Source organism: Pygocentrus nattereri, chromosome 11, assembly GCF_015220715.1.
Source record: "Pygocentrus nattereri isolate fPygNat1 chromosome 11, fPygNat1.pri, whole genome shotgun sequence".
NCBI lineage: Eukaryota > Metazoa > Chordata > Actinopteri > Characiformes > Serrasalmidae > Pygocentrus > Pygocentrus nattereri.
Genome location: NC_051221.1, coordinates 38,137,481 through 38,157,584, shown reverse-complemented (window position 1 = coordinate 38,157,584; position 20,104 = coordinate 38,137,481). Strand labels below are relative to the sequence as shown.

The window sequence follows — 20,104 nt, the reverse complement described above, 5'->3', positions numbered from 1 at the left end:
AACATAACGGTGATCGTTGAACACTGTTTTACAGTGTGTGGCTTCCTGGAAGACTCCAGTTCTCAGATTTACCAGATCACGAATCAAGATTCATCTTAATTCGTGGATCTTCGTGAATCTGACGCTCATCTGGATCAGTAATCTGTTCGTGGTCTCAATGACCTGAAACTGCTTCGGTCGTTCGCGACTCAGTGCTGCGCTCTAGTGGTGCCACTCAGACACCAAGACCTCTTCACCTCACTGTCATTATTCAGAGTTTGAAGCCGGCTGTCAGCTTTTGGGGTTGAGAAATGCAGAACTGCATGGAAATTAAAACTCGTAGCTTTGCCTCTAAAAGTCCAGAGAAGATCAGTAAATCATAAAGACAATCATGTCCTTGTGGTTTCATTTGAGCTAAAATGTTTTCTTTCAGTTTTTCCAATATTTGTCTTATTTTTGCGTGTAAAGTTCTTACAACGGTTCTTCTGCTTCTTTTCCTCCTCCTCATTCTTCTTCTTCTTCTCCTTCTTTTTCTTCTTCTTATTATTGCCAGAAAATGCAGACTGTAAGTGGTGAAAGGTGTGGCTTTATTATTCTACAAGACACTTAATCACTTGATGTTTTATTTCATTTTAAAGTAGCATATTGATGTGCGTTTAAGCGGCTGGCCTCATGGTGTCAAACCATCTTAGAAAAACACATTTGAACACTTTTTATCATTTTAAACTGTATTTTTTGTAGAATGAAACTTTTAAACTTTCTAAATATTAGTCTTTTTTAGTTTTTCTTTTGGTAAATAGTAAAATAATGTATTGGGTAATGATTTTAATAGCCCAATTCATCTATTACGCTTTCTCATTTGTAGAACCAATGATGCCAAACCAACTTAGAAATATACAGGTATTTATTGCTGACATATTACAAGGCTTACTTTGATAAATAGTGAACTAATTTATTTAATGGAACTTCTCCTGTACAACGCTGTACAAACCTCACCTGCATGAACTGACCCTCCTGATGCTGCTGCTGCACAGACTGGAACTATTTAATCATGGCCATCGCTCCACCTGCTTTCCCCTTTTCTGTATTGTAATATTTTATACTAATGGTAAAACATTTTCCTCTGTTCATTTTGCTCTTATTCCTTTACTATCAGGTGTTGACCAGAGGAGGATGGGTTCCCCTTTTGAGTCTTGGTTCCTCTCAAGGTTTCTTTCTCTTATTTTTAGGGAGCTTTTCCTGCCACTGTCTCCATCGACTTGCTCATGAGAGCTCGGGCCCGGGTTTTTCTGCAAAGCTGCTTTGTGACAACGTCTGTTGTGAAAAGTGCTATACAGATAAACTTGACTGGACATTGTTGTTTATTAATATATTCTCATTCCAGATTTGATGTCCACAACATGTTCCAAATAGGTTGAGACAGTTTATCACTGTGTTCCATCACTTTTCCTGTTAACTGCACTTAATAATCGTCTAGGGACTAAAGACACTTTCAGTTTTGAAAGCATACATTTTTGACATTTGCTGTTATACAATCTTAAGCTGTGCAACTGTATACAGTGCCTTTGTTGTCATATTTTGAGCTTAATAAAACACTCATTTTCAATGGGAGACAGTTCTGGACTGCAGACAGGTCAGTCTAGCAACTGCACTCTCTGATTACACTGCCATTGCAGTGCTATTGTAACATGCAGAATGTGGACGGGTGTTGTCATGTTGAAATGAGCATGGGTGCATGTTTATGCATGGCAAGGTGGACAGAGGCTGGTTTTGCACTTTGTTGTTGATGTGTGATGATGAATTTGAATTTAGAACCATCAGCCAAGTGTGTTTGTGGAGTTACACTGTGGAGTTAGACCATTTAACCCATCTGTGCCCCACACGACTGACCTCCACTGTGTACAGGTTTAACGTCTATGTGTTGGCGCAGTGAAGGACGGTGTTTATTATCAACAGTTTGTGAAAGTTTTCCCAAACCTCGTGATCTCGTGATCCTCATCACAAAATCATGTTTTCAGTGCTGTCTGAGGGGTTGAAGGTCACAGGTATTCCTCAGTGTTTTTTGCCTTTTTCCTTTATGCCCAGAAATGTTTCAGTTTTTTTTTTTAACTTTTGATGTCATTGTGCACTGTAGAGGGTGAAATGCCTACAATCCGTGCACTCACTGGCTGAGGAACATTCATTTTTTACACTGTTGGATTTTTTGCATTTTTTGCAAAGTGTCCTCAACTCATCCTTTCTCCTACTATTTTATATCCAAGCATGATTGCATCACCTGTATAACATGGTTTTTGAACATTTCACAATGTTCCTAGTCTTTAGTCTGAAACTGGCCCTCTTTTGGAATGTGTTGCAGGCATCAGTATCAGAATAAGCTCATATTTACAAAAAATGGCATTGAAAAGGTAAAATATTACATATCTTGACTGCTTGTTCAGATTCAGGTCAGAGCAGATTTATAAATCACTGCTTTCTGTTTTTCTTTGCATTTGATCTCCTGTCCAGACTTTTGGGATTGAGTTTCTACTTGATTGAAAAGAGCAGATAAATTCCACATGAATCAAATACGTCACATCAACTGCAACAAAGTCTTGCCAAAGGTAAGAATGAAGTAAAATGAAAGACAATAATTGTGTATTTTATAATTGTATACTTCATTGCTGTGGAACCACATTCATTTGAATCAAGTAATTTTCAAGCAACCCTTCTTTCAGTAGAAAATGTAAATGTACTCTTAACGGTTCAACATGGTCCTTCAGGTCCAACGTTACATTGACATTTCCAAAGGGAAAGGCGCATATTTGAAACTTTTTTGAAGAAACAAAATAAAATTAAAAGTTTGGAGCATTAAAAGCATAAAAAATAAACATTGAAAGAGAAACTACAAAAGAGTAAAGTATAATTATATTATTTAACTAAAGGTTCTTAAGAAATACCACTAAACTAAAGGACCTATAGGGCCTCACCCCAGTGATAATCTTTGTACCTAAAAGTACCAAAACAGTTTAATACCTTTTTTGAGAATGTGTCCCAAGGTAAATTTTGATGGAATTGTTCTTGCCTGAGTATTTTCAGTGCTAATACTTTTCTTTTACTGAAGAATACTTGTGAGGAATGTAAAACATAATTATTTTGTTTTGTTTTGGTAGTGACAGCATCTGTACTGCTGTGCTTTTGCTTACACCTCTAACTTTTAATGCTTATTATTTTAGTCCAAAAGAAGAAGACAAGCTTGTAACACCTAACAAAAAGTACTTAAGTCCTCTCATACTTCTTCTCAAGTTGGTTTTGCAAATATACCTTTTATTTGAGTCATTACATCATTACAATAAGGACATTTTATATGAGTATGTGTTAACAGCTCTAGCTACTTCACTATATTTATGTTGTCTGTAAACAATTTGATTTCTTTATTTTCATTTCTTTCTGTAGTTCCCAGTTTAACCTGCAGATGGTGATACATCGTCACAGTGTAAACAATTAGAGCTTTCTCAAATCCCATTTCATGAAGTAGATTATGTAATTAAATATAAATATACAATATATTATTAAATATAATATAACAGTTAAACGGTCATAAATGCAGTCAGTTACACTGAAAAAGCACGAAAGTATTGTAAAAAGTATTTTTACAATACTTAAAAAGTATTGTAAAGATATTTACCTTGTCCAAAGGAACATTTTTGCATCAACAAATAAACATTGTTACATCACATGGACACAAAGGAATCTGAAGTATCTTAAAACAAGATAATGATAAAATGTAGCCGCATTATTAAAACAGGGCCAAATTCTTTGATGACAAACATTGTGCTCGGCTTTTGAACGGCTACTTTCTTGCTACTGTGTTCTAGGAACAACAATTCATAACAATCAAGCCTCCGTAGTTTAAATGAGCCACTAACCGCTGCACTAGATGTTTCTTTTTATATACCCAGCACATTTTGACATCAGGGCAGTGGAGAGTAGTTTGGCAACGCTTTATTTGGATGGTCCACTGTAGATTCTTTGTAAATGTTCCGTATATATATTTAAGTAACATTCAATTGAATGGTCATTAAATGCCATTAAACTTGAAGTTGAATGTAACTTAGATTGTTCAGTATAGATTATTTGCAAATGCTCAGTCTGTCTTTCAATAACATTCAGCTCAATAACCATTAAACTCAACTGAAGTTCATAAATCTATCCCCAACTCTACTCCTAACCCTAATGTTGTTGATAATCAACTGGGGATCACCAGAAAGTTTGTTAATGATTTTACTAGCTATAGAGCATCTATAGGAGACCAACCAAATAAAGTGTGACCGGGAGTTTTAACTGATGTTCTTAAAACATAATTAGAAGCAAAAGAAATCAACTGAAATTAAATGAACAAAACTCCAGTTAATTATGACGATTATTCCCAAATATATACACAAGAACATCAGCTAACACTTTATATGAACACTCATACCATGTTTAAATGTGCCTCATATCCTGCATAGTTATGAAATCTGACATGAGTAACTGCAGAAAGCCCTGTGCCTATAGCTGTATATATATATGCTTTCATGCATGTCTATGTGTGATATAAGGAAGCTGAATATCTTAAAACATTTTGTGATCCCTAGAGTGTGAACAGACCCATATCATGCTACCTAAACCTAATTTTCCTTAACAATAATAGTATGTAAACATTGTTATAGGTTTCACGTCAAATGTTAAAATTAAAAAGCAAAATAGCTTTTTTATTACTTCTATGACATCATGAAAATGAACACTGTACAATTTCCATACACTGGCCAAATTTATGTGGACACGCCCTCAAATGAGTGCATTTAGGTATTTCAGGCACATAGAGCACTAGCAAAAAAATTATGAAAGTGAAAGAAAAAGAAAATGATACTAATAATAATAACTATCTTGACCAAAGGAGGGGGAGCAGCATATTAGATGCAGGTTGGAACTGAACTGTGCACATGTAAACACTGAGAACAGACACATAATTACAAAAGCATGTTGACTGAAGAGAAGAGAGAGATGATCAGGATCATTTTCTTACAGGACTCAGAAATTCAGGGTGAATCTTACACACAGAACAAACTGTCTGTGTGTCCCACTTGAGTTTTTAGAATTGTGGAAAAGTCGCCAACACTGATCTGGAACAGAAAAGACAGGAGGACAGTCAAAACTATTCTGATTTTAATAAAGAAACAGGCTAATTAGTGTTACAATCCTGCTGTTTGAAACAGTGTCCTGTTCACTGCCTTTGCGTCTCTTTCTGTCTTAAAACAGTTGTGTGGAAATATTTGTCCTTCCTTGTACACATGATGTTTCAGCTGTGCACAATCCTGAGATCTTTCTGTTCATTTGGACTGATAACTACAAAATATGCATTTCTACACATTCAACGTAGCATAAATGTGTACATGTCCAGTCATATATGACTATTTATAACACATATTACTTAGATAAAAGAGGATTTATATGACATCGACCCACCACCGGTAGTAGGGGTCTGGTGCTTTGTGGATTGGGCAGTGTCCGAAGGCATGGGCCTTAGCGTTCTGATCCTCGGTTGCTGAAACTGGCCTTTGGAACTTGGATAATGACTATATTGCCCAGCTGGCCTGGGAGTGCCTCGGAATCCACCCAGGGAGCTAGTGGAAGTGGCTGGCGAAAGGGAGGTCTGGGCCTCATTGCTTAGGATGCTGCCCCCGCGACACGAACCCCGGAGAAGCGGAAGATAATGGATGGATGGATGGATGGATGGATGGATGGATGGATGGAGGGATGGATTGGATGGATGGATGGATGGATGGATGGATGGATGGATGGATGGATGGATGGATGGATGGATGGATATTTACTATACTTACATTAATGAAAACTAAACCATAACCGACATCCTGAGAGGTGGAGAAGCTGATGAATTCTGGGTTTGGGAGGTAAGAGAGTTTATGTACACAGTCCACTGTTGAGTTCCCCACTCTGAGAGAGACACAGAACAGCCCAGAGCTCTCACCCACCCTGAGAGATGGAGAGTGAAACCAGACACCCTGAAAAAGAGAGAGAGAACATAAGATAAACATAGTGTAAAGTTTAATGAAGGGTTATGATGAAGAGTAATGGGGATGATAAAAAAAAGGTACGCCAGCTCTGAATATACTGCTCTGAATGAATGTACAGGTCATAACTGTGTCACAGAGTTAGACTCAGAAGAGGATTGTTGTTTCAGAGAGAAGGGAGATAACTGTGTGCAAATACTTTACCACAGTGCTTGACTTGACGCTTATTTCTTTATTATTCACTATGATTGTCTCCACGTACTGCAGACCGCTCCCCAGCACTTCAATCTTCCTCCCCCCACTGACCGACACACAGTAACATCAAACATCAGCAGCAGGAAACCGCTTTCATTTTAATTTCAAGAAGACCTGCAGAGCTTAAGTTGCTTCCTACAAATAGCCAAAAAGAAACCGTGATATTGTGCTAAATATGTTTATATCTGTAACTCTATGCATATAACTAACTGTATTTTTTTTATTTAATCACAATTACCAGCTCCATTAAATACCTTTTGAGACAATTGACCCTGACACTTGCCATGTAAGAAATAATATTAAGTCAGTTTTAATCTCATTACAGAGAGAAGAGGAACTTAAATAAAAGAAAATAAGCTTTATGCAGTTAAACACTAAAGAGCATTTCACCATCAGGGCCTGTGGGTTGAATATATTTAATAAAACAGAAGTGAATTTGTAGTAGTGATTATGTTTAACGTGCAGAATGTTTCTGCTGTACCTGGCCCAGGTGTCTCTAGGCTGCAGTCCAGTACAAGTGGGCTGAGTGCCATAAGTGATGGTAGCGTTACTATGACAACGGCCATCTGCTGTCACCACACACACCCTCACAGTTCCTTTATTTCTCCTCGGAATACTGAACTTCAGTGTGTCAGTGGAGCGCTCCAGCACTGGAGTCGTGGAAACACATGGTCTTGGGCTAGTCCAGATTTAAATCCCCTTATAGAGAATATTTGATCTACCATTGAACACAAACTAGTTTATCAATGCTTTTCTATGGTTTGAAGCCATCAAAGCTGAATGGAATGATGACACTGACTTTTCTTTCTGTAAACGGCTGTCTGCAAATTTACCACATTTACCACAAGTAATCAAAGAGAAAAGCAAGTATGCACGTGTGTGTGTGTGTGTGTGTGTGTATATATGTGTGTGTGTGTGTGTGTGTACATGTGTGACTACTCACTCTTTTAAATCGCACTCCTTCAACCCCTGTAAGCGAATTTCCACAACTGGATCCAGATTTTTCCCCTTTATTACTGCATTGTTTTTGCCATAAAGTGAGACTTGGTTAGGCAACACGGAGAGGATCTCTGGCTGATAATTAGGACAAAGAAAGAAGACTTTAGATAGTGACTATGAAATCAATAGCCAGATCATTCTACTATTGGGTGGTAATCTGGATATAATGTTAATATTTAGTATTTAAAAGATCAGTATATTGCATATGCGTCTGCCTCCTCATCGCTCCACATTACAACATCTGAGTGATTTTAACAGGAAAATGTAAAATTTGGTACATGGAGACTAAAAGCTCTGGGACTAAAACACAGAGAAACAAGTAATCATTGTAAAATGATCCATACCAAAGCCAAAACATCAGTCTGGTAGAACTCTTCTTTTGAGACCCCTCATCAACAATACTTATACACTGAGTCTATTCTAAAACTCTAGCTGTCAATCATTTGTATTCTATCTGCTCAGGTTTCATAGTAGTGTGTTGACCTTAGACTTTACTGATTGTAATTTGCAGATGGCCCATAAACTCTAAGTGGCTTTATCAATCCACTGAATCATTGTGTTCTACAAGTTTAAAAAGGCATTGATTTTACACTAAAAACTAAGTGCTAAATGATGTGACTGATGAGAACATTCTGCAAGTCATTCAAAAACCACTGAAGAAAATCCTACATGTGAAAATGAAACCAACTTTACCACTCACTAGACAGTGGCTGCCTACTACATACTGCTGGAGTACTCCTTGTGCATAAAAGTAGTAAGTAGTATGCGACCAACATAAATTTCTGTAATTTATACATTCACAGCATTTAGCTGACCCTCTTATGCAGAGCAACTTACAATTTTATCAATTTACACAGGTAGGCGAAGGTAGTGTTAAGAGTCTTGCCCAAGGACTCTTATTGGTATAGCGTAGGATGTTTGCCCAGGTGGGGGATTGAACCCCAGTCTACAGCATAGAAGGCAGAGGTGTTATCCACTACACTATACCAACCATCCACTACACTATACCAACAATTTGCCATAGATTTCCTAGTATGCAAAGGACACCAGGATGACATACTGCTCCAGAAAACATTCCACTATAAAGCCAGTGCTGTCTTCATAAATGCAACCTGGTCATTTCAGGAGGACATAACCACTGATGCACCTGGACATTTTGAATAGCTACGGATTTAGCTTTTCAATACATTAATAATGGAAAAATGAAAAAAATTGTCCAAATCATGCTGCACTCAGTGCAATGCTGAAGCCACACAATCTCTCTCTATGCAAGGTGCCTTTGCTTATTTTGTCAATTTCATAAAGTTAACTAACTTACTGTTTGTTGTATTCTGATTATATAACACTTATATTGGTTCTGCTACAACCAACTCCTACTGATACCATAATTAGTAACTTACTTGGAATTAAGTAGGTTTTATTGTAAATGAGTGCAATGTGACTTGCAACGCAATGCAACAGTTACTTCACTGGTAACATTTGATGGTCCATGGTAGATGCTTTATAGATGCACAATGTGGCTTTAACTTAAACTAAATGTCTATTAAAAGCAATGAAACTCAAAAGTGTGATAGATTCTACTAAATCTGACCCTAATCTTAACTTCAAGACACAACCTACACACATACTCCTGAGCCTAACCTTGGCATCTGACTGCCATGGTGTTATAAGTATGCTGTGCAGGCAGACCCTCATTCACTGCCAGTTTGTTTGTTAGCATGGTAACGTATACTAGGCTTATGCCACACAGTATCAGCTGGCATCGGAATCTTGATATCAGTTCATGTCTTTTGAGGAAAGTATGAGTAAAAGAACATGGTATTGGATGGATTCTTGATACCTGTATCAGTATCAATCCATCCCTCTTCAAAAGGCCTGAACCCTTTTACCTAAACTCAACTCTGCCCAGCTTTCCTTTTAATTCTCAGCTCCCTGCTGACAGAAATAGCTCTTATTTCTACTAATATTGTAGGCAAATTCACTCACTGTGTACTTCTTAGAAGAGAATTCTTTACACGCATCCTACAGAGAAAAGAAAAGTAGTTTAAAACATTTAAATCAGAACGTTTTGGCTGTAATTCTTTGAAGTGCAAGACGGCTGAAAAGATCTGTCTGCAATTCTAAATCAAAACTTTAACTAAATGTAGAAATGTTCAGATGATCACCGTTTATAGGACACAGACACAAATGATCAAGCAAAAGAGAACGTTCAGCAGTGCTTGTTTTAAATCAAACTGAATGCTGTAAAATGTCGCTCTCTCAGACTTGATATTTATACCTAACACTGCAAGTCTAAGAGATTGATATTTTACAGCATCCAGCACACGGTAAACATATAAATAAAACGGACTACTTTCTGTGCTGCTGTCTCTGTGAATAAAAGTGCAGAAAGTTCACTCTTTTGTCTCTCTCTGCATCTCACAATGAACTACATCTGTAGAGCTGGGGAATGTGATGTCACAATGGAGTGACTTAAGGACAATCCGCCATTGTGGAAGTCTAGTCTGTATAGGCTGGTTCAGAACGGTTAAATGAATCCTCATTTTCTACCAGCTTTTCTTGATTTTGGCTGATCTGAAGCCCTTAGTCTCACTAAATATGTTTGCAGAGTTGACCAGCATGAATCTACCTGACTAACAAATCATAGATCACAAGAAAAGTGGACAGGAAAAGAAGTGTCATTTGACTATTCAGACACAGCTCTAGTTAAACAGCACATATGAAGACACAGTGTTAAACAAGACCTTTAGTTGATTTAACAAAATGAAACTTTTTTAGTGAAAAAAAAACATTATTGAATATCACATTTAGAATCTAAGATAACTAACTCTTTAAAAATGCCACACTGGTGCCAGAATGTAATAGAACACTGGAATTAGAAGCAAACATCAGCATTGTGGTGAGGCATTGATACTACGACTAAGCCTCCATGTTACTTCCACTTTGGGTCTTGAGTCTCTCAGAGTCATAAGGTGGGAGTCCACATCAAAGTCTGAGTCATTGGTGTTGAAGACAAAGTCCAGTCACAAGTTTTTCTTGATTTTCTCGAGATGAAGTCATCGAATTTGTGACTCAAGTCTACACATCTGATTTACATACACCATAAACCTGTATGCTGTATTGAGGGGTTACATGAACTCACCTGTATGTGTACCTGTGGTGCAGAACCCTGAGTCCAGCTGCAATTCTGACTAACAGGAGACCAGTGACACCCAACTGAGACACACGCTGCACATCTGCATAGCAAACATACAAACACAGTCATATGTAAAAATTTGTGCACCCGGGTCAAATCACATGCTTTGGTGAGTTTCTAAGTGAAAATAAGTTACACATGGTTTACAGAGAACACAATTCTAAACACATTTAAATGCACACTTACTGATTTGTTGAATTAAAAGTATATATATATATATATATATATATATATATATATATATATATATATATAAATATGGCCTGTGCAAAAGTGATTGGACATTTTCATGCTAACTCAAAAGCAAAAAGTTATATTAAAATAGCTGACGAAGTTCTGAACTACTGACGAAGTTCACCTAAAGTGGCCCAGTGTCACAAACCTAATGTGATAAGGGGCAGCTGCTTAGAGAGTTTTATAACTTGAATCCTCTTACGCAGCATATGGTGATGTCTCTGTGATGTTTGGGCAGTTCCTCAGTTTCAGGCTCTCTGTGATTTTCTGATCTCCAATAGTGACGGCTGCTATGACTCTGAGTCCTGGATACACAAAGCAAAGTATCACCTTCTGGTTACATTTTTACATTTACAGCATTTAAAATTTCTTTCTCAGATGCCTAAGACTTGCACAGTACTTTACATGAATGCAGACCATTAAATTTAAGACTATAAATTCATTCACCTCATTCACTTCCTTAGTGCTCTTCACTAATTGAGCTTCATTATAAAGTGGTGAGCAGGCCTAGAGATCTAATTTATTCCCTGCTGGAGGGAAAGTACACCTTCTTTAGAAACTGACTCTTGTCACCAGTAGACAATGAACTCTGGAAGTTCAGAAAACAATCATAAGCTAAAGTGAGAATGCACTGACCTTCAGGAGGCAGACGTTGGCTGGAGAAACTGCAGGAGCAGCTGTTCTGGGAAACTGAGGTCAAGTTGTCACACAGATCCACATTCCCTGCCTTAATACTGCATTTTAATGGAGGACCTACTGTGCCCTGTGCTATCAGGTAGAGACTCAGACTGACCTGAATGACAACACAGCAGATAAAAACATATAAATAAGGCTAAATTCAAGATAAATCATTTTGACATATAAATGAAAAACATAATGTCAGTTACCTTTCCAGAGACTTTGGCCACTTGAAATGTGATCAGCTCCTTCTGAAAAAAATCTTCAGGAATGGGGATCCAAATGGAGTTGGAGCATCCCACCTTGCTGGAGCACCTAAGTGACCCAAAGGAGAAAAAGATGCACACAAGACAAGAAGTGAGCAACTACAATTCATTATGTGTCATGTTCTTGCTAAATGACAGTTCTAAGTGGTTACGTTTTGATAAGAAGAGGTGGATATTAATTCAAATACATTCAAACAAAATTCTGATAGATTTGTACATTCCTGAATATTTTAATATTTTTTTATGTCTACTAAAGTATATTTGTGAGGAAAGTAAACTTCTACTTTGTGAGTCAGTAACATTTAGTTACTACTTCCTTTTTAGTGGTGAATTTTATCTGTTATGTTGGAGAAAAGCATCTGTACGGCTTTGTGATTAGTCACACCTTCGATTTTTGACATTTATCATTTTACTGTAGAAACTTCAGTTTCTATGCTGACAGACGCAAAATGGGCACGTATGTTTTTCAAAAACAATACAATTCTCAGTTCCAACATTTGATACTGTATGGTGTCTTTTTACTATTTTAAATTAAATATAGGGTTTCATTTATTTCCACAGCATTGCATTCTGTTTTATGCATATTTTGCGCAGAGCCTCAACTGATTTGGAAACGGGGTTGTAGTTTGTGTGATAATTGGGTACTCCAAAACATGTTTCAATATGACAAATATTACTGATTATTCACAAAAATGAATCATATCTCAATATCTCATACATTGAGCTAAATGATTGTTCTGACAAAATGCTAGCTAATTATGTTTATATTTCAGTATAAAGTGGCTAAACACTGCTCTGTGATGATTGCTCAGATTATTAAATAGTAAGGTTTCTAATGAAGTGGGTGGCAATGGTATATTGCAACCTTATATGATGATGATGATGATGAAGAACCTTTATAGTCACTAGTCACAAGTACCAGCGAATATCCTATATATCCTATTACAAGCACAGTCATGTTACTGGATCATGAGTTATCATGAGTTTATGTACTTTTTATTTAGAGTATGACAAAAGCACAATTCACTTTAGTTGTTATAGCCCATATAGTCTCATTACAAATTCACAGAACACTTTAAACATCTTTAGCTGAGGGCATCTTTTCTTTACACTGTCTTGATCTGATGTCTATGGCTGGCAAAGGAGAGACTAAGTGAAAAGTGTATGACTGCAAAAAAGGATCTACTACATGAGAAAGTCACTGATTAGACAGCAAAAGCAGCCTGAGCCCAACGTTGTATATAAAACATCAGCTCACAGCCCAAAAGCTAGTATTTTGTTGGGCCAGTCAGGCTTAGGTCAGGTAGCAGACTAGCTTGTTTCATCTTTTATCAAGTATAGTTTCTAATTTGGATTATGACGAATTTTGCTGAATGGCTATTTAGCAAGTATCACTAAAAAAGAAATGAAAAACTATAGAAAATATGTTTCTCTCTGTTATCAGGACATTTTACAGATGGCTGGTGAGAGGAAATGTGGAGAGGGCTTTAATAAAGACATTACTGAGGAAACGTCTCTGTCTAACGTTCTTATTTTCTGAAAATGTTATGCATTCTTTGGATATTATTTTATTGTTTATCTGCTGTTATCAACAGCATCTTGGGCTGAAAGAACATATATCAGATGTTAAAACAGACAAACAGCGCCATAATGTCTGCATAATAAAATGTGCTCCCAGCCAGGGGTCATTTCAGTTAAATAGGTCCGGACCAAACGAGGTAGGTGTGAAAACGCCCTTAGTGAGGTTCAAATGAGGGTGCTGTCATCCAAAGTCTGTTACGGTTGGTTTAAAATATGAACACTATAGAGACTCATATGTCCAAATGGACCAAAGAGAGAGATTAATCTTGGTTGTCTCGGTGTAGAACTTCTTTGGTTCAAGGAAAATACAAGTTTCTGGTGTTGTATTGATGCCTGCATGTGTTTTATCTTCATGAGCTCTTAACAGGTAGTTTCCATTTTAAAACGAACCTGAGGCGTGTTTGAAGTCATTATAAAATCATTATAAAATACTAGATAAACACATTTAACTGCACACATAGGTAGAACAGTTTGGTGTACATTACCGTCTATGTGCATCGTAAAATCTGCCCAGTCAGTTTTTTTGAGTTTTTGAGTCTTTGGGTTTGATGTTAAATATGTCAGTGTGAAAAGCTCAAATAAAACTAAAAGGCGACAGTGTAATTTCTGCTTTGGGCTGGACCCAGGAAAAAAAAAGCATAAACACATATTCTATCTATCTGTTTGTTCGGTGAAAACTTTAGTTTTAATGAGTATTATTTTCCGAATTACAGGCCCTGTTTCTCTTAAGCTGCAGTCACCCACCTGCCCACCTCTCACCTTCCCTTTTCCTGTCCACACTGATCCATATGATACATCTGTGAGGAGACTACCAAATGCCACCTGTGTGTTGTTGTGTGAAAATTCTTATGCAGAATAAAATGATGCAGATTCTGACACTGTTCCAAAGTTTAGGGCCGAGTCTGGGTTACGTAAAGTAGAAAAACAGATGCAGTGTGTAGTTTGAGAGGTGTGAGAGGCATGAACAGCACTGCAGAGGAACGTACTTGTTTGTGGTTACACACCAGCCACAGGAAGGGTCCTGAGAAGCTCTGCAGTCTGTGAAAGTGCTGTGCACACCACACTGAGACACTGCTACTCGCCTGATCTACAACACACACACACCATTGTTTAGTCAGGCAATCAACTTTCACTCCTTGAGCCTCCTGAATAAACCTCATTAATTATTTATACTTATTTTCCTCACTTCTTAGCAATAACAACACATTGTGCTGATAAGCGTCAAATAAGCCAGCACTAGACCTTTGGCCATCACCAAAAACATGGATTTCAGAAGTCTCATCATAAACTTGAGGATTAACGAATCGGGTTAAATGAAGCGCCATTGTACCTGTTAGCTTTGCCTTCAGGTCCCAAAAAAGAAAATAAGGGGAGGAGCTTTTTTCTACAAAGCTGAAAATGAGTTGCTGGAATGTCCTTGCTGCACCATTTAAGATGGAACAGGAAAATTCTAACGACTTCAGCCTCAACCATTTTCTATTACCCACTTTTGTCATTACATTTCTCAGATGTTGATTCGAAAAAGACCACTATTACTCAGGAGTTCTGAGTTTGGTGAATTGTAGGAGTTAATTCCCTCTGGACATGTAGCAGACATGTCAAAACTACAGATATGGCAGATTCTTATCTACTGGATTAAAATCATGGTGCTCATTAGTAATCACTCAAATTACACCACGTCCCTATGTAATACTAATCCAGCTCAAAAGGGACTTAAAACTCACTTGATTTTTCGAAGCTACGTAGATGTATTTATGATCCACTGGGTCAAAGTGCATTCTGGGAAACACCATGTTGCCATCATCAGAGCTGTACAGCACTGTCACACAGCCAGAATTCAAAGCCTTGTCCAGCACAATCTGGAAAGACATAAAAAGGAACAATGTTCAGAAAAATAAATAAAGACACATGAGAGAGAGAGAGAGAGAGAGAGAGAGAGAGAGAGAGAGATCATATTCTATTATGTATTAGAAGATGGACAGAGAGTCAGACCTTGAGCAGTTGTCCAGTAGCAGTTCCGATGTAGAGCTCAATCCAGGCTCCTTTCTTTTCTGCTGCTACAGATGACATTGAACTGTGTTTGAGCACCACAGCACGAGGCCTCAGAACATCTTCTCCTTTCTGCAGACACCAGAAAGATGTTGAGGGAAAGAAATGACAGATACTGATCTACAGCATCTGATTTAGAGGTGGAATGACATGAAGAATAAAGTGCAGATTATTTAAAATAAATGATATTTCATTTACTGGCAGTTTCTCACCTGAGCTCTGCACGTTGGTTTACAGCTGAAATATGAAGGTACTCGGTCTCTGATCTGACTGAGGTCGTAAATGGCCAAAGCAGTTTTCTGGGGGTCGTTCGGTTCTTGCGCAGTGAATATTCCCGCCCAGAGAAGAGGAGATCCAGAGGAGAGAACTACAGAGGAGGACAAGAGCTTTTTACGCTCTTTATCATCACAGCACTGCAGCACTGCACCTTCTAAAGATCTGGTCATTTCAGTTTTACTGTGGCCGTTCTTCATCCTTAAGACCACCACAGCTGGACCTGTTTTAGACTTAACGTTCACCAGCAGGTACGAGTGAGAGGGATTAGATGATTGGAAGCCGTCAATCCACTCAGCATCACTCTGTGGAGAAATGCTGGCTTCAGTTGGCTCAATGCCTGATTTAGAGAAAATTCCTCCTTGTTGAGATTCCAGAGTGTTATGCAGAGAAACTCCTTCATCAGAGCCACAGTCATCAGGAACCTTTTCTCTGGCAACCAGCATGTATTTCTCTGTTCCTTCATCAAAATCCACAAGAAAAGAAACAGATGATTTATTAACAGATGGTCCCACTGTAACATCCTCCCTGTAGAGACTTCTGCTGATGTCATTGATGTCCAGGAGTTCACAGTATCCACAGTCAGAGGTTCCGCAGGTTATCAGGGTCTTATTCGCGTCGAAAGGCAGTAAAATATTAACTCGGTTCTGGTGTCTGTGGTTCTGTATGTCCTTCTGTTTTTCCTCTACTAGATCGAGCGTCATCTGGAGGAGCTGAGAGTCGGTGACGACGAACACTTTCCCGTTTCCAACAGCAAAGTTCCTGATCTCTCCATTAACGCTGAACTCCGTTAAGGAGGAAACAGCGCTTTGGAATAAGAGCAGCATTCCCAGATAAACAGTCCTCATCCTGCAGGTCTGAGTGGAGCCGAAACTCGGAGCGAGTCAGTCTGATCGACATGTGGAGCTGAGAGAAGATCAGGACTAACGTCTGCAGAGCGTCTCTGCTCGAAGTGGATGGAGGTGAGAACTTCCGACTTATTTCATGTTAAACCGGTTACATACTTCTTTAAGTTTGTGTGTTTTTAGTGTTGAACTGCTGCAGCTGCTGATGTCTTTATCACAGTTTTCTCGCTATTGCAAACAAGCATTTTTAGGAAAGAGTTGTTTTTCAAATCTCTACACACAACTCTGCAGACAAAATCAGTACCATTAGGATTGAAACTTGATGTTTTGTTGTTTTTTTAAATGAGAACTGGCTTAATAGTTACCATTAGAGACTACTCGTTTCCTGTAGGACATCTTTAGATCACATTAGCCATTAACCATCAGATGCATCTGGAATGGGTTTCAGAACACCTGTTAAAACATAAGCATCCTTTACACTGTGATATCAACAAATCACGAAAAAAATAAGTACCATTAGCGACTATCAGACACCACAAGTAACCATCAAAAACCTTTAATGGTTTCTGTGTTTTTTTTTTCAGCACTGAATACTCTGATTCTCTTCTCACTCAGTCTCTGGACATTATCTGTGATGTGAACCATGTGGGGTCTGTTTGAATCACTGAATGTACTCTTTCACGTCATCCTGTAGTTCCACTTTTAACCAGCAGGTGACGCTACAAACCCACAGCATGACCAATCACGGCTTTCTGAAGTCCAGTTTCTTTGAGATCATCCACACTCAGTGAGCTGTATGACAGAAGAGAAAATGCCACAAACATGAAGCCACAGCGTGGAGGAGTGAGATGAACACAGTCTCCTGAGTTTATTAGGCTACATATTTTGATTTTTACTTGACAGCTAATCATGAAAACAATGAACACACCAACAGCAGCTGACCAGTGTTACAGATCACGTTCACACACAAAGGAATTGGATGTTTTGCAGTTTGACCACACTGTACAGACAAGATTCTATGTGTACTGACTTAAACACAACCTCTTACACAACTGGCTCCCTGCTGTCCTGTCCAGAAGTCAGGAACCAGAGATTGAGGTAATTGACACTGAGGCATGCGTTGTTCAAATGAGGCACCACCTACATCACTAGAGCAACTTTTTCCCACAGAGGTTGCACCTTCTGAGTAAGAGCAGTGGCAATAATCAAATCTAAAGAAGCCTTTTACTTTGAGCTTCAGTCATGATGAAACTGATCATGACAACTGATGTGCTTGTCATCACATGTATAACTGCTAGTGTGTGTGTGTGAGAATGTGTATTTCTGTCTGTCTGCCCTGTGATGGACTGGCGACCTCTCCAGGGTGTATCACTGCTGTAGAGTTATGCATGAGTCCTGAATGTATATATTAACACTTGCAGAAATGCTTCTGCGTAAGGTAAATGTGGAGCTGATACAACAGACAATGATTGTAGAAACAATGAAGCTGGTGTGTGTGTGTGTGTGTGTGTGTGTATATGTATATGTATGTTGTTAAGTAAGAATGATTCAGTCAAATTAAAGAAGTGTTACTCTTGAGTTACAGAAAATCTTCCTTCATTCCTGTACCTGGAAAGCTTGCGTCTTCTAACGAGAAATCTCACACACTCATCTGACAGTGGGTTATGTAGGCACTCCAGAACAGCCAGTATAGGACTTATGATTGGTTAAAGAGTAAAGCCTTACCAAATATGGATTTTGTAGCATGATCCTTAAAAAACAATGCGAGAACATGCACCTCTTCTTCTGTGGAAGAAGCTGATGACTTCATTTCAATGAAGAAGCATCAACCACAGAGGCAGCCCTATTTCCATTCTTGCTTACACAGGAAATATCTGCACCCTGTATGTGTCTTTAAAAAGTTTTCTACAGATCACAGTTGCTGGCCTATCTACATTATTAATATAAAAATAGAGAGCTAAGCTTATAATCAGGATATAAGATTCTCACTGTATATATATATATATATATATATATATATATATATATATATATATATTAATCTCATTAATATCTCATTAATATCTTATATTAATCTCATTAATATCTCATATATATATTACTCTCATTAATGTCTCATATATATATATGTATATATATATATATATATATATGAGATAGTCTTTATATGGATTTTTGTACATTATTAAAATTGGCTTCATTGTTAACTTCATAGTGGTGGGTAGCACTGTCGCCTCAAAGCAAGGAGGGCCTAGGTTCGATTCCCCTGCCAGGTGACCAGGGTCCTCTCTGTGTGGAGTTTGCATGTTCTCCCCGTGTCTGTGGTTCCTCCGGGTTCTCTGGTTTCCTCCCACAGTCCAAAGACATGCAGTCAGGCCAATTGGACATGCTAAATTGCCCCTAGGTGTGAGTGTGTGAGTGACTGAGTGACTGCATTTGTCTGTCTGTCTGCCCTGTGATGGACTGGCGACCTGTCCAGGGTGTGTTCCTGCCTTCCGCCCGAAGACTGCTGGGATAGGCTCCAGCACCCCCCCCCCCCAACCCTGATGGAGAAGCGGCTTAGAAAATGGATGGATGGATGAAGATGGTGTGGCTGTCTTTGCTGATTAGCTGAGACATTAAAATGGAAGAAGGAAGAAAGAAGGAAGAAAGTTTAAAAGTGAGATAAACTGAGCCAGCTACCAGAGATAATGTAGGACAGCTTGCAAGCTGTTGTCCTTCTCTAAATGAATAGTCTGCTGTCTATATTGTTATATAGCAATAACTTGCTAGCTAGTTTAGCAGGTCTAATCAGTTTATTGTGCAACATATGTTCAGCTAAATGCCTTGTTAACCCTAGAACAAAGCTTCTGCATTTAAATGACACCTCTGTATGTCTATGTAATGCTACACTGAGGTTGTAAAAAGGTGTTAGATAGATTAGAAATCTGCTTGTAAATGACAATGAAGAACAGTTAGCCAGACATTAAAATGTTTTTAAAGTATTTGTGTCTCACACAGACAATGTATCAGTCAGATGCTTCACTGTTTTTGAATAACTGACTCTAGTCCTGTCAGTTAGACACATTTTCAAAATGTACAGTAGTTTCTGCTGTGCCACGCATGTATATGTGCTTCAGGTGTTTAATGTTAAATATGTCTGTTTATGTATATCTGCAGGCCAAAGGTTTACATAAATGTAGGCTAAAGATGTTCAAACTCCACACATTTCATGTTACCATACATTTCCTTTGTTAAGTCCAAAAGGTCATGTACTTTTTGTATTAGTGGTGAATTCACAATAATAGCTAGATTTTATTTAACACATCAGATTTTCAAGAAGCCAGAAGTTCACATATGGTGACGTGGGGGGTTCTCACAAGAAACTCGAACAACTCAAAGTTCTGGTCCAGAGCTGGTCCGAGAGGGAAAAAATTCTCCTGCTAACTCATAGCTCTTACTGTTAGCTGGCCCTAGCTCTCTCTAGCTTGCTATAGCACCACACAACCCTGGCATTTCCTAGTCCCACCTTTCACAATAAAGTCCATGCAAAAGAACTAAGTATAAAAATTGCTAAGAAACTAAGTAACCTAAAATTAGAATGGACAAACATTTTCTGAACAGTATACCCTAGTATTTTTAAGCTGATTTTCAAAATATTTTATTTACAAGGTAATGTTGATGGAACGTAAAAGGTGGAACTTGGAAGTGGGCAAGTGC

The 20,104-nt window shown here is 38.2% G+C and overlaps 1 protein-coding gene across 3 annotated transcripts; it reads right to left on the bottom strand.

The window, feature by feature from the left end:
* Positions 1–3,256: 3,256 nt before the first annotated feature.
* On the bottom strand, positions 3,257–16,529 carry LOC108415700 (plexin-C1-like). 3 transcript variants are annotated; one of them, XM_037542752.1, is made up of 12 exons: positions 15,500–16,529; positions 15,231–15,359; positions 14,963–15,097; positions 14,225–14,325; positions 11,601–11,706; positions 11,350–11,506; positions 10,916–11,018; positions 10,426–10,519; positions 9,270–9,305; positions 7,228–7,358; positions 5,841–6,020; positions 3,257–5,120 (listed from the first exon to the last, which is right to left on the bottom strand). In XM_037542752.1, the coding sequence occupies exons 1-11, from the start codon at positions 16,406–16,408 to the stop codon at positions 5,852–5,854; spliced, it is 2,070 nt and encodes a 689-aa protein (XP_037398649.1). In that variant the 5' UTR covers positions 16,409–16,529; the 3' UTR covers positions 3,257–5,120; positions 5,841–5,851. The 3 variants fall into 3 exon arrangements, 2 of the variants coding, with proteins under 2 accessions (XP_037398649.1, XP_037398650.1); XR_005130964.1 differs by lacking the exon at positions 3,257–5,120 and adding an exon at positions 6,234–6,934 and having other exon boundaries at positions 5,930–6,020; XM_037542753.1 differs by lacking the exon at positions 3,257–5,120 and having other exon boundaries at positions 5,904–6,934.
* Positions 16,530–20,104: the final 3,575 nt, after the last annotated feature.